The sequence below is a fragment of the Phycomyces blakesleeanus genome, assembly GCF_001638985.1.
Source record: "Phycomyces blakesleeanus NRRL 1555(-) unplaced genomic scaffold PHYBLscaffold_2, whole genome shotgun sequence".
NCBI classification, from domain to species: Eukaryota; Fungi; Mucoromycota; class Mucoromycetes; order Mucorales; family Phycomycetaceae; genus Phycomyces; species Phycomyces blakesleeanus.
The window spans coordinates 3,045,426-3,057,424 of NW_017265135.1; the positions used below are offsets into that span (position 1 = coordinate 3,045,426).

Here is an 11,999-nt window from a genome sequence, read left to right on the forward strand (position 1 = left end):
GGCTTTCGAAAATATATAACTTACGGTAGTTGAGTAAGGAGTGAAGAAAGAGGTCTGCAAAAAGAACGAAGGAAGAAATTGGCTCTAGCAAGGCACAAGGGGGGAAGAAATGAATAAGAAATTGAAGAAAAAAAAATGAAACGAGCAAAGGAAGACGTCACAGATTGAAATATCAAAGGGACTGGATTTGGACGTTAGGAACCCACATGTCAAAAAGTGCCACCTTTTTTTTGTATTTTATTTTATTTTTATTATTATTATTATATAGTATATTTCCCCGCACTTGGATTTCTTTATTACTATTTATTCTTTAGACGATGGAGTTCATGAGCGCTTTGGGTTCGGGCGAAGATGCCTTTCGCCCTTCTCTATTCGAAATAGTTGCCCAGGAGAAGCTCCGGGAACTATTGCAACCAGCAGTCCAGTACCTATTGGCTGTAAGCTGGCTCCCTGAATATATACGCATACACATAAAATATATAGTATAGACGTTTTGGGAGTGAAGAACCGAGAAACATACATACATATATAAAAAACACAAGCGTGGTTTCCTGACCTCTTGACTTTTCGGGCAGATCTATGCACAACGCTACCCACGTTTACTTATTCGGGTAGTTAACAACCACGAGGAGTTCTATTCCGTTCTCATGTTCTTCATTGAGCGCCATTACCTTAAGGAATGGGGTAAAGAAGAAAAATAAAAATAAAACTGCAATGTCCCTCTAATGCTCATGACTAATATTAATAATAATTATTATTATTATGTCCGAGCTCAGGCGCCTCATTTGCAGAAAATTTTTATGGACTTAAGAGAGTATCCTCTGCTCACCTCGCCAGTCGACCTAAGTTTTCTTCGGTGGGACCCGAAACCACACCCCCTCTATCTTCAAAGGAGATCCAACGATCTCTCTTGATTCTGGTTGGTTTACCTTATATCAAATGCCGCCTTGACTTATTCTATCAGCGCATATCGGGTGGACCTTCGGCCTCTCTTTTGGGAGACAATGAACAAGAAGAGCGAGAACGAGAACAACTCGCCGATTCTACGACTCCTTTTGCCCGCATACTAGTTATCCGTCTAACACGCTTATTCCGCAAAGTGTATCCCTACATTAATGCACTTTACTATGGATCTAATCTTGTGTATAACATTGGATATATGTTTGGTAAAACGGACTATTATTCGCCGTGGTTCCATCTCATTGGTCTTCAGGTTAAACGTATGAGCATGTCAGATTATGTGAGTTACAATAAGATGATTACACACAAACGTGTCTATAGAGATCGTCTAACCACGACAAGGTTGGCCCAATAATAGCGTGAGTATTATGAAAAGGCAGCTACATCAGGGCAGGCCAAGGCGCCATTTTCTCTATTTAAGAAACCGTGGAAAGCATTCCCGATGGTCTTCGGGAAACTGATAGAATTCCTAAAGGTGCTATTGCCCATGTCAATCTTCTTCTTCAAGTTCCTTGAGTGGTGGTACTCTTCCGAATTTGCACGTGGCGGTGGGGTCCAAGAAGAGTCCAAGGCCACTATCCCTCCACCCAAAAATACTAAAGCAAGTAGTACCTGTGTATTTTTTTTTCATCATCCCGCCTAACTTTTTCATCTATATATATTTATATTTAGCCTGATCCAAGAGGTGTTCCTTTACCATCTACACCCAACACATGTCCTGTGTGTCTGAGTCAGCCCATTCCTAACCCAACCGCCCTCCCTTCAGGCTATGTGTTCTGCTACACATGCGCCTACCATTACGTAGAAGAACACAATCGATGCCCAGTAACCTGGCAAAGAACACCTCAAGGTGTCCAGGATCTTACAAAGGTGTATGCTGACAACTTGTAGATGACGAGCCAGATGTATATAAAATATGTGTATGTATAAGTACATATCTATACACATATAAGAAAAAAAAAAGTATGATGTAATATGATATGGAATAATGGTACAGAATATTAAAACACAAAAAAAAAGTGGGGCCACGCTTTTTTTTTTAGAGGGACAAGAGCTCCTTTTCAAAAACCTTGACAAACTTGTCGGATACTGCTTTTTTCTCGCTAAAGAAAGGTTCAATTGCAGTCTTTGTGGTGGCATCAAATAGTTCCTGGATGACATGTTGCAATTTGGCACCAGTTTGCTTAAAATCAGGGAACTAATTCAATGAAAGAAAAAATCGAAAGCAAATATCAATAAAAAGAAAAATGTTATTTTTCTTGTGATTCTTTGCGATTGTTTAACTTACAGCATTAGCCTCGAGGAAGTATACATTAAGATCTTGATCCATCATAAAGTCGATACCAAACAACTCAAAGGCATTTGGGATGGCTTGGAAGGTAGTCATCTCACTGACACAGGCATCAAATACATCTGCCAAAATGAGCTGCATTTTGCCGAACATGGTTTCCAAATCAGCCTTTGGAACACCCAGACGCTCCAACTCCCAATAGAGACGAACAGAAGACTGTTCATCAAAGTCAGCTTCGTCTGTTTGAATACATGTATTAGTCAGATGAACCAATGAGTCTGACAAGTCGGTAGTTGAGTATTCCTTGTGAGCGAACAAGGCAAGCATATCATGGTACAGGTAGACTTGGATGTTGCTGACAGCGAGTACATACGCACGGACATGGAATTTTCGCTTGTTTACTAACAACGGACGATCGATATAGCGTTGGATGACCCACTCGCGGACTTGCATTAGATCCTCTGCATCAGAATCGTATTCCTCATCTTCAGAGTCACTTTCGGGTTCTTCGAATATGGCTCTTAATTGGTCCATAGAATCAAAAACAGAGATACCGGCGGCTTTGTTTGCCATGCTTGGTTTGATAATAAACATGTGTCGATCCTCGGTTTTTTCCTCATTCTCAAGGAGATCTCTCTCAACTTCAAATACTTCGTTCATGGCTTCTTCAAAATAGTCTACATGATCAAGTTCAAATTGCCAGGTCTCGGGAATAGCTTGTTTAAGAATGCTTTCGGGATTCTTTGAAAGATACTTTGTCATGTTGTATGCTAATTGAGCTTTGCGAATTAATCCTTTACGAATGCAATACGCATTGGCCATTGTGGTCTCTGAATGGCGACTGAGGTGTAACCAGTTTATTTGTTCGTACTCAAGCCACTGAAGAGACACAAAGGGCAAGTTGAGATCAGCTTCGGCATTGTCTTCTGTAATTTCTCTGTCAATTGTCCAGTCAATGGCACTGTTGTCAAGTGCTTTTACAACTGCATTTTTAGTGTATTTCTCGTCAAGGTGAACGAGGGCTAGGCGTGATGGTGACATGATCTATTTGATTCTATTTCCTCTTTCTCTATAATTTTGACGTCTCTCTCTCTCTCTCTCTGTCTTTTTTTTTTGGCAGATTTTATTCAGAAGTCACGACCAAAATGAATGATCGTTATGTGCGACCTGTTGAAACGAATCTGCCTTTTTTAGCGCACAGTCCGTTTCTGGATGATTAAATACAGCTTTGGTCTACATGATCCATTTATTACTCTAAATGACTAAATAGTTTCTGTGAGGCTATTTTCTTTTATGGCTTCTTTGTCCCCGTAGCTTCTTTCTCATTATTTTTGGTTTTGTTATTATTATATGGCTACCTTATTAATAACAATAACAATAATAACAATAATAGTAATAATGTATGTATGTGTAAAATAGGCGTAGCACTTCTTTAAGTATTCTGTGTTTTACTTACTGTTATTATTATTATAACTATAATTTTTTGCCATACATTTTGCTGCAGTGTCGGAGTAATTTGGGCTGATTTAGAGTGGAGGAATCCGAATGCGCGTGCTGGAGACATTGATTTGGGGCCAAACGACACAGTGCTCGTTTGTGTGTTGGTTTAGATTGGATAATTATGATTTTGTGCCTCATAAACCCTTTCCAAACTGGGCTTTGACGGTACTTCACGTCAGGTCACGCCTCTAAGTCTAACAGAAAATAATAATAATAATACAGTACAGTATAGTGTACTGTACTGTACTGCACAGCTATCACACAAGTCGACCCTAAGCCTCTCTCTCTTTCTTTCTCTTTCTCTTTCTTTTACTTTTACTTTTACTTTTATTCTTTGTATCTACACTTCTTTATATTTCTTGTTTTGGACTCCTTTTTTACTATATTTTTCTTATGCAGGTCTCCCACGATAATAATGTGTCTCGGATAAATTACGGACACCTGTTCCGTTATGATCAGATGAACCCACGCCAGTCCTCGAAGCATGATCTCAATCAGACAGCAAAAGTACAGTCAGGAAAACAGTTGACAGCTGATTCGATCGAACCAGAGGAATCGAGAAGTGCACGCACCAAGGGAATGGTCTCTGTTCTCAAAAGCAAACATGAAGTTTTGACCCGACAGCGCGATGCCATGGCACTAGAAGTCAAGACTACAGCCGAGACCCGTGACATGCATCTCGCTAGCCAGAGTGTATTTCGGGCAGAGAATGACACGCTCCGACTGGAGATGAACCGGCTGGCAATGGAAATTGATGCCAAGCAGACTGCAATTGATTCTCTCAAGACCACAGCCGATGATCAAAAAACATATGCCAGCTCAGTCCAGTTGGCAGCCGAGACCCAACGTATGGGAACAGCAGAGTTAAAAAAGAAAGCAGGTGAATACAAACAGGCTATCTCTCGCGCCAAGCTCAAGGCGGCACAGGCCCAGGCCCAGACACAGGCTCTCAAGGACTCACTAAAAGGACTTTCGGGTCAACGTCGACATGAAAAACTAGCTCATGAACAACTATTGAGTCTCTTGAGTACCTTGAAAAAAGAAGGCCAGGAATCTATTGAGCGTCTTCAACAGGGTGGACATGAGCTGAAATCGCTAGGGGATGAACGCTCTAGTCTGTTAGAGTCCACCAGAGATGTGGTGAAAAATATTGAAAGCTGGCATGATAAGAACAAGACAGCTTTCAAGACCGAGGTTGTGAAACTCGGGGAGGCACTGAGTCCTTGTACAGACAAAGACAAGGAACTAAAAGATAGTGTTGAACAATGTAAAAACCAAATGGATTCTCTTGTTGACCGTATCCGAAAGACCCAGCAGTAACTGGATTGTGTTTAATTTTTCTTTCTATGTTTATTTTTTTGTTTTCTTTTTGTATTGGTCTTAATAAAAACCTTGTATTTTCTGACCCAAGAACATATATATATATATAAAAGAAAACAAAGGCACAAGATAGGTGTGTAGCACATTTGTATATTTATTAAATTAAATAAGTTAAAAAATGGAATTATTCTAATTGTTCTTCCTTATGCTTTTAATGGCTGCTGTAAATGGGTTGTTCCTTCAAGACATATAACCTCGTCATTGTCTGGCTTGGTGATCTTGACATTTACTCCATACAGGCTCTAAATTAAAAAAAAATAAAAAATAAAAATTGGTGAGTCAAAAGGAAAGAGTGAAGGAACATTCTTAATTCTCAATCGAAATTATAGAATAGCATACCGAAGCTATGTAAAGCAAAAGCAAAAATTAAAATTAAAAGGTTAGATACAATTTTTGCTTTAAAAGAAATAATCATAGACTTACGGATAAAGCCAGGTACATTCATCTTGGCCAATATGTTGTGTGTTCCGGTTACAAGGGGACATAGGATACTGGATTTTAAGAGAGAAAGCGATTCGACCATCTGGCAAAAGTCTTTTTCTTGTCGAAACAATACTTGACCATCCTTGCTAAACTCAAGATTGACCTTCATGCCGAGTGGAAAGTCTTCTGCAAAAGTGCCATTGAAATTGAGCAAGACCGGCTTACCAATCGTAGGAGGGTTAGGATCGAATGTAAGTCTGTTGACCCTACATTATACAATACACAGAATTTAAGATTCTGTATGAGACACAATAGACACCACAAACAACAAAAAACACACAACCTCCTTTCTTATTTCTTACATAATTTTGCCTTTGCTCTCCTGACATGGAGTTAGTTGAAGTTCACCATTGGGTCCCTGACCATTTGAGCCACAAATAAGGGATAAAGCTGTGGCGAGAAAAAGGTAAGATGAAAACTTCATGATGAAATGAAGGAAAAAAAAAGGGTACACACAGAATTACTTTCAAATATTGATCATTTATATAATATATACGATATTTACTGATTATTATTTTTTTGGTTATCTTTCTGCATACCATTCATTCATTACTCAATCACAAGCATAAGCACACGCGCATAAGCACATTCACTCTCAATCTCAATCGCAATATCTTTATCTTTATCTTTATCTCACACCTCTTCTTCTGTGTATATGTATATTATTTTACTCTTTATTTTCCTTTTATGGGTAGTCCTTGCATACCCTATAGCTCAACAATCACATTCTCTTGTTTAATTTTGAATATCACAAAATATATACATATTTATAATGATATTTAATAAAAATCCATTCAATATAAGAAATAGAAAGGAAAAAAAAAGAGATAATTTTTTTTTGGTCTGTTCCATTTTTTTTTCATGTTTTTTGTTGTCTGTTTGTTGAATTTGTTTTTTTTGCCAAGAAAATTATGAAGAAAAAAGAAGGGCTAGGGTATATGATAAGTTATAGGCTCACAATTGATAACCATAAGAGAAAAGATAAAAAAAAAAGAAGGGAGTTTTAAAGAATGAGCATATAGAAAATGCAAGAATGAAGAGCCAGAAAGGAATGTCAGAAATTATAAAAAAAAATGAATGGAGTAAGTGAAATGTTGGTTGGTTGATTGATAGGTAAGGTAAGATAGGTAGGTAGGTAGGTAGATAGAAAAGAATTTGATTGAATGAGTGAGTGAGTGAATAAGTGCGGTTGAAGGTTTGAGCAGAAAAAGAAAGGAAAGGGGATGAAATCTAGAATTCCCATTTATGCAGGTTCTCATCCATGAAGAAGCTGACCATGGTTTTGACACGTGTACCTGTCGGTCCTCTGGGCCGAAGGTCCTTTAGTCTGGAGGCAATCTCGGGTGAGATGGTGGGTGTCTTGCGTTTTTCAAACGTGGGACTATAGGCAAGTGTTTCGAATCTCTGTCGGAGCTGATCAACTTCGGGTGTCTCTGGACGAGGTAACGAGGCCACACTGTTGGGCGAGAATGATGCTCTTGCTGAAGAAGGTCGTTCAAGTGTAGGAATGGCAGCCGAGGTAGCAGCAGCCACCTCCGCATCATGTTCACTATCATCCTGACGACAATCTTTTGACCATGACTCAATGTCACTGAGAGTTCCGGCAGATGAAGCAACACTCTCGGTGGGGTCCGGCACTGGAGCCACAAGATGATCGTCTTCAAACAAGGCCACTACCGGTTTGAGTTCAGGCTCAGACTCAGGCCTAGTCTCGGACTCGGACTCGGACTCGGACTCGGACTCGGCTTTTGTTTCGGCTTCCTTAACCTTCGCCTCCTCTTCTGGTTCAACTTCGTCGATCTTGGGATGAGGAGGTTGACGTTGTGATTTTTCTTCTATCGGAGTCGTTCCAAGAGACTTTTCATCCGGGCGCTTTTCTGCTCGGCTGTACTTACGAGTTCTGCCCGTCAAGACAGAAAGAGGAGGTTTCGAGATTCCGCCGGTGGTAGACAATTTTCTAGCAGATGCCGCATTGGAAACACTACTAGCACGACGATTGCCTTGTTCGGTACGAGTGAGGTGGACTGAGGTTGGGCGGGCGTTCTGTGAAAAGATCATGTCATGTAACACCATGTTTTTTTTTATAGTGAGTAAAGGTCAATTTTTTTTAAAAAAAAATACTAATACATGTGAGTCAAAAAGAAAAAAAAAAGTGAACGTACGAGATTAGACGATCTAGCGGTGGAACCCGACTTGGGGTCATCATTGGTGGTAGGAGGACGTGTAGTACGGGCGCGGGCAAGAGAAGACCTGCGTTCGGTGGGAGGTGGGGTTTGTACTGATGCGGGTGGCTGTGAAGAAGCAGACGATGGTCTGCGGACTGGTTGACTGAGGCGTCGACTGGTGACTGGCTTGATACCGGCAGTTTGACTGGCAGCATTTCTTGGTGGGGGTGTGGACTTGGCTGAAGCGGCGGCAGATGTGGGACGTTGTGTGGTTGGTTTTGGTGCGACTGTCTTGGTAACTGGTGTTGCATTGTTGGCGGATCCTCTTCCGGACCCCTTGGGCTGCCCAGGGGCTGCAATCCCACTAGGCCCTGTGGCACTTTTCCGGCCACCCGACATACGCTTGACTGTTTTTGGTGAGGTTTTACTGGTTATACTTCCACTGCTGGTACTACTAGTGATGAATTTGATCTGGCGGGCTGCAACTGCTTCTGACCGACTGGCAACGCACGATATGCACAACCCAGAAGACTTGCTGTATAATCATATATATATATATATATGTGTGTGTGTGTATTTATGTATGTATGTATGTATAAAGGTATTTATAAATATATATATATATATAAATATAGTGTAAGTGTCAGTCAGGAGATTGATACATCAATAAATTTCTTCTTCTTTTATATTCTGATATCGATTGGATCATATCATCATCGTCGTCATCGCCATTATATTTATTATTATTATCATCATCATACCTAGTTTCTGATCCCAAGATTCCTTTCCACACTTCAATTGCATTGGGTCCTTCCAACACAAATGCATACACAGGCTGGCTTTAGAAAGTTTGAAGAAAATAGGACGATGGGTGAGAATGTGTCCGATTGGCTGAGGTCACAAGATCCCCTTTTTCTCACCTGCTCCAAGCGGTGACAGTGTCTGGGTCGCAGTCCACCGCCAACAGCTTTCGGACGTCATCTTCTGAAAGCGTGCGCAAAGACTCAAACTGAAGCTTTAGACCAGCATCCTTAGCCAACTTAAGAACGATTTCCTTTTGTTCTAGCGCGTCTGGTCTCAGCAAGCCCAAGGTGCGTTGTTGGTTTCCACTTTTATCTAAAGGTTCTGTCATGGCTAGATTGCGATTGAATGAATGAGGAGAGATGAGATTCAGAGTTTGTTGGTTAGTTCCAGAGTCTCAACTAACCTAAACAGAAGAGGACGGTAATGTGGATCTATCACTAGACAGAAAAAGGGTGAACGGCTCAAAGATAAAGAGAGAAAGAGAGAGAGAGAGAAAGTCTTGTAGGATTCTTAAAAGATAAGAGAGGAAAGAACAAGAGGAACAAGAAGTTAAAGAGAGGAAGAAGAAGAAAAAAAATTGAAAAGCAGCCAGGGCAAAGCAACGTTTAAATGTACCTTATTCAATTGTTTCACAGAGTGTAAGAAGCCAAAATGAAGCTACGGAGCAGGTGATTGACAGCCCCCGTCCCCCATCTCATTTCACTTACACCACAGCAGATTTTTTTGTGTAATCTTGTTCCTTAAAAGGATTCTTGTATACGGGGCGAATTTTGCCCATAACAGGAAATTCATTTTTTTGGGGGACTGAAAAGTGGGGGGATGGGGGGACTACTCTCGGCCAATAGATTTCGATTAAAAAATGTACTGCACAATTTCAAAAATGGTTCAAATTTTTAATTTGTTTCAAATAATTTTGGGTTGTAAAAAATTTATTTTTTATTTCGAAAAAAATTAGGCTAAAAAAAAGCTAGACTGGACCATAAAATCCACAGGCAGTAGCACACCAGTATATTCGTACCACTAGAAACACTAGTAGTATAACTGTTTGTACTTATGCCTGTAAATTACGTGATCGGTTTGCTGCAAACTACTATGTCTAGCTAATCCAAGAGACCCGGTGCCAGAAATTCCAATAAACCCAAAGAGCATAAAGATTTGAATTTCGAGAAAAGCTAAAGCAGAAGAACTAATAATTAGTAATTAAACTTAGTTATATATATTTAACAGAATTTTACCTTTGACTCTATTAAGGCATTTGCAATAAAAGGCAGCCAAATCTCTGCAAGTGAGGAGTAAATAGTTAGTCTTCTGTTGCTTTGTAAGAGGAACATGTAGTTATTACCTCTTTATTGATTTACCGAGATGATGAAAAACTAATTTATAAACTAGAATTGTATGATTAATAAACACAATGACATAAAAAACTTTGATAGCATAAATACCTTTGAGCTTACGGTCTTTAAGCAAAATTCTGCTTCTATAAATACTATAAGTATACTGGAATATCTTACAAATGGAAGCTCATGCAAATAATAAATATTTTGTGGAAAAGTAAAATGAAAAAGAAGACAAAAACACGCGATATTTTCTTAAAAGAAAAGAAGTAAAAAAAATTCTAATTGGTCCGCTGACATTAAATATCGATCTTTCCACATTTTATAAATTCAATTATTTTCGCAAAGTCATTTTCCCCCCTTTGTTTTTACAATCAATTTACTATTATGCAAAAGAATACAAGACAAGAAACATATAAAATCGTTAAGACTCGCCCCCCTAAAAGGCAAGGCGAACTTAACTTTAGCATCAATTCAGGTGTTTTTACCTGCTCTGAATGCGAAAAAGAGTTCGAAAAGCCTTGGTTACTGAAAAGGCATTCGAAGGTTCACCATATAAGTAATCAAATGGCAACCAATACTGTACTCGACGAACCCGAGCAGGCCGAATTGATAGTCGAGAACACTATTCCGGATGCTAATGCATTTGATTACTCGAGTGACGAAGATGACTCCTCCAGTATCGGGGATGAAGAAGACAACATTGTAGACGAGGAAAACGATATTGTCGATAATTTCTTTGATATTGAAATGAACAGTAATCCAGTTTTCAACGCGTTCTCTGACATGTTTTCTTCTGCTGCTGCTGCTGATGAGGTATCAATGACCGATGATGACTCTGAGATCCCGGAAGAAGTCTTTGAGACAATTGGCGCTGTAAATGACCCTACAAGCTGTTATCCTTTTCGCGATCTTCAAACCATGATCCTTTTCGCTTTTATCGATGGGGATAATGACATGATCTCCCAGCGAATGTTGAAGAAGATACTGCTTGCGATGAACTTGATCATTAAGATCCAGCAAGAAACTCCCATAGGAAGAACATTTAAGTTACCTCGTTTGGATGCTCTTTTAAATTATCAGGCAAGAAAGAAGTCCAAGATGCCTGTCTTTCCTTCACAAAGAATATCAGTACCTGGATCAAACGGGAACGCATTCGCCCATATTAACCTTCCGTCCGACCACTTGAGATTTCTTATGGCAAACCCAAAGAAATCCAAGTTGATCTCGTCCATGCCCGATCGTACCCCAAACCAATCGATCTGTTTGGAACAAGGTGAAAAGTGAAGAACCCACCATCTCTTTCAGCAGCCTATGCACACTGTAAATGGTATAGATGTCTGGTTTGGAAACATTGTTTACTTGAAGACAAACGATTGCAGCATCCGCTTTTTGGTTGAATCGTTCCACACGGCAAATAAAAACATTTTTGCGAGAGGGTATCTGGTCAGAGCGATTTCGATTGTATGCTATGGCGTTGAGGTTGCTGTTACCAATCTTAGAGTAGAGCAGATCTCTCACGTTGACACCACTCCTGTTGAAAGAGATCACTACTACAGTATCTCAAGTAGCCTTACCAGATTGAGTCCTGCTCATGACTTTCTTCTTTTTGGAGTTCATCCAATGAAGAAGCCTATGCCTCTTTCTGTTTTGCCCGGTAATGTAGATCGCGATGCAGTGTTTTACAAAGTTAGGATTGTTTCAATCATCCTTTTTACAGACGACACTTCTGGCAATCGTTCAAAGCAGTACAATCCGTTTGAAAGCTGGTTAATGAGATGCGCTGCCTTGCCTTTTAAGGATCGAAATTCGATAGCAAACATCCAGTTTCTTTCTACAATCCCTAAGAAAGATGGTGCAAATGGTATGTCTCTTCTGCCAGCAATCGTTGATGACTTTAAGAAACTCGAGAAAGGTGTAAAAATGTTCTCCGCTGAAGACAATGAGTATGTTCTGGTTGTTGCTCCCATCCTTTGGATTGAGGCTGACACGCCATGTCATTCAGAACTTTGCGGATTGCTTGGGCCGGCCACCACATTTCCTTGCAGAAGATGCTACATCGAACTTAGACGTGCAAAAGAC

The 11,999-nt window shown here is 39.9% G+C and overlaps 5 protein-coding genes across 5 annotated transcripts; 3 read left to right on the forward strand and 2 right to left on the reverse strand.

The window, feature by feature from the left end:
* Positions 1-326: 326 nt before the first annotated feature.
* On the forward strand, positions 327-1,851 carry PHYBLDRAFT_14601 (hypothetical protein; the record flags this gene model as incomplete). The annotated part of the gene is made up of 5 exons (XM_018431580.1): positions 327-437; positions 576-684; positions 777-1,240; positions 1,337-1,576; positions 1,633-1,851. The coding sequence occupies 5 exons, from the start codon at positions 327-329 to the stop codon at positions 1,849-1,851; spliced, it is 1,143 nt and encodes a 380-aa protein (XP_018298068.1).
* A 199-nt stretch (positions 1,852-2,050) lies between these two features.
* Positions 2,051-3,136, reverse strand: PHYBLDRAFT_99537 (hypothetical protein; the record flags this gene model as incomplete). Its single annotated transcript, XM_018444098.1, has 2 exons — positions 2,051-2,158; positions 2,249-3,136. Coding segments are annotated over 2 exons (996 nt in total), but the record flags the coding sequence as incomplete, so codon positions are not given.
* Positions 3,137-4,084: 948 nt separating this feature from the next.
* PHYBLDRAFT_179380 (hypothetical protein) lies at positions 4,085-5,159 on the forward strand. Its single transcript, XM_018438138.1, has one exon. The coding sequence runs from the start codon at positions 4,145-4,147 to the stop codon at positions 5,069-5,071; it is 927 nt and encodes a 308-aa protein (XP_018298070.1). The 5' UTR covers positions 4,085-4,144; the 3' UTR covers positions 5,072-5,159.
* A 115-nt stretch (positions 5,160-5,274) lies between these two features.
* On the reverse strand, positions 5,275-6,038 carry PHYBLDRAFT_163081 (hypothetical protein; the record flags this gene model as incomplete). Its single annotated transcript, XM_018434728.1, has 4 exons — positions 5,275-5,373; positions 5,471-5,475; positions 5,555-5,820; positions 5,917-6,038. The coding sequence occupies 4 exons, from the start codon at positions 6,036-6,038 to the stop codon at positions 5,275-5,277; spliced, it is 492 nt and encodes a 163-aa protein (XP_018298071.1).
* Positions 6,039-10,304: 4,266 nt separating this feature from the next.
* Positions 10,305-11,988, forward strand: PHYBLDRAFT_140044 (C2H2-type zinc finger transcription factor; the record flags this gene model as incomplete). The annotated part of the gene is made up of 2 exons (XM_018430322.1): positions 10,305-11,193; positions 11,254-11,988. Coding segments are annotated over 2 exons (1,624 nt in total), but the record flags the coding sequence as incomplete, so codon positions are not given.
* Positions 11,989-11,999: the final 11 nt, after the last annotated feature.

Coding starts and splice junctions, on each gene's coding strand:
- PHYBLDRAFT_179380 (XM_018438138.1), top strand. CDS start 4,145: ATGCAGGTCTCCCACGATAATAATGTGTCTCGGATAAATTACGGACAC.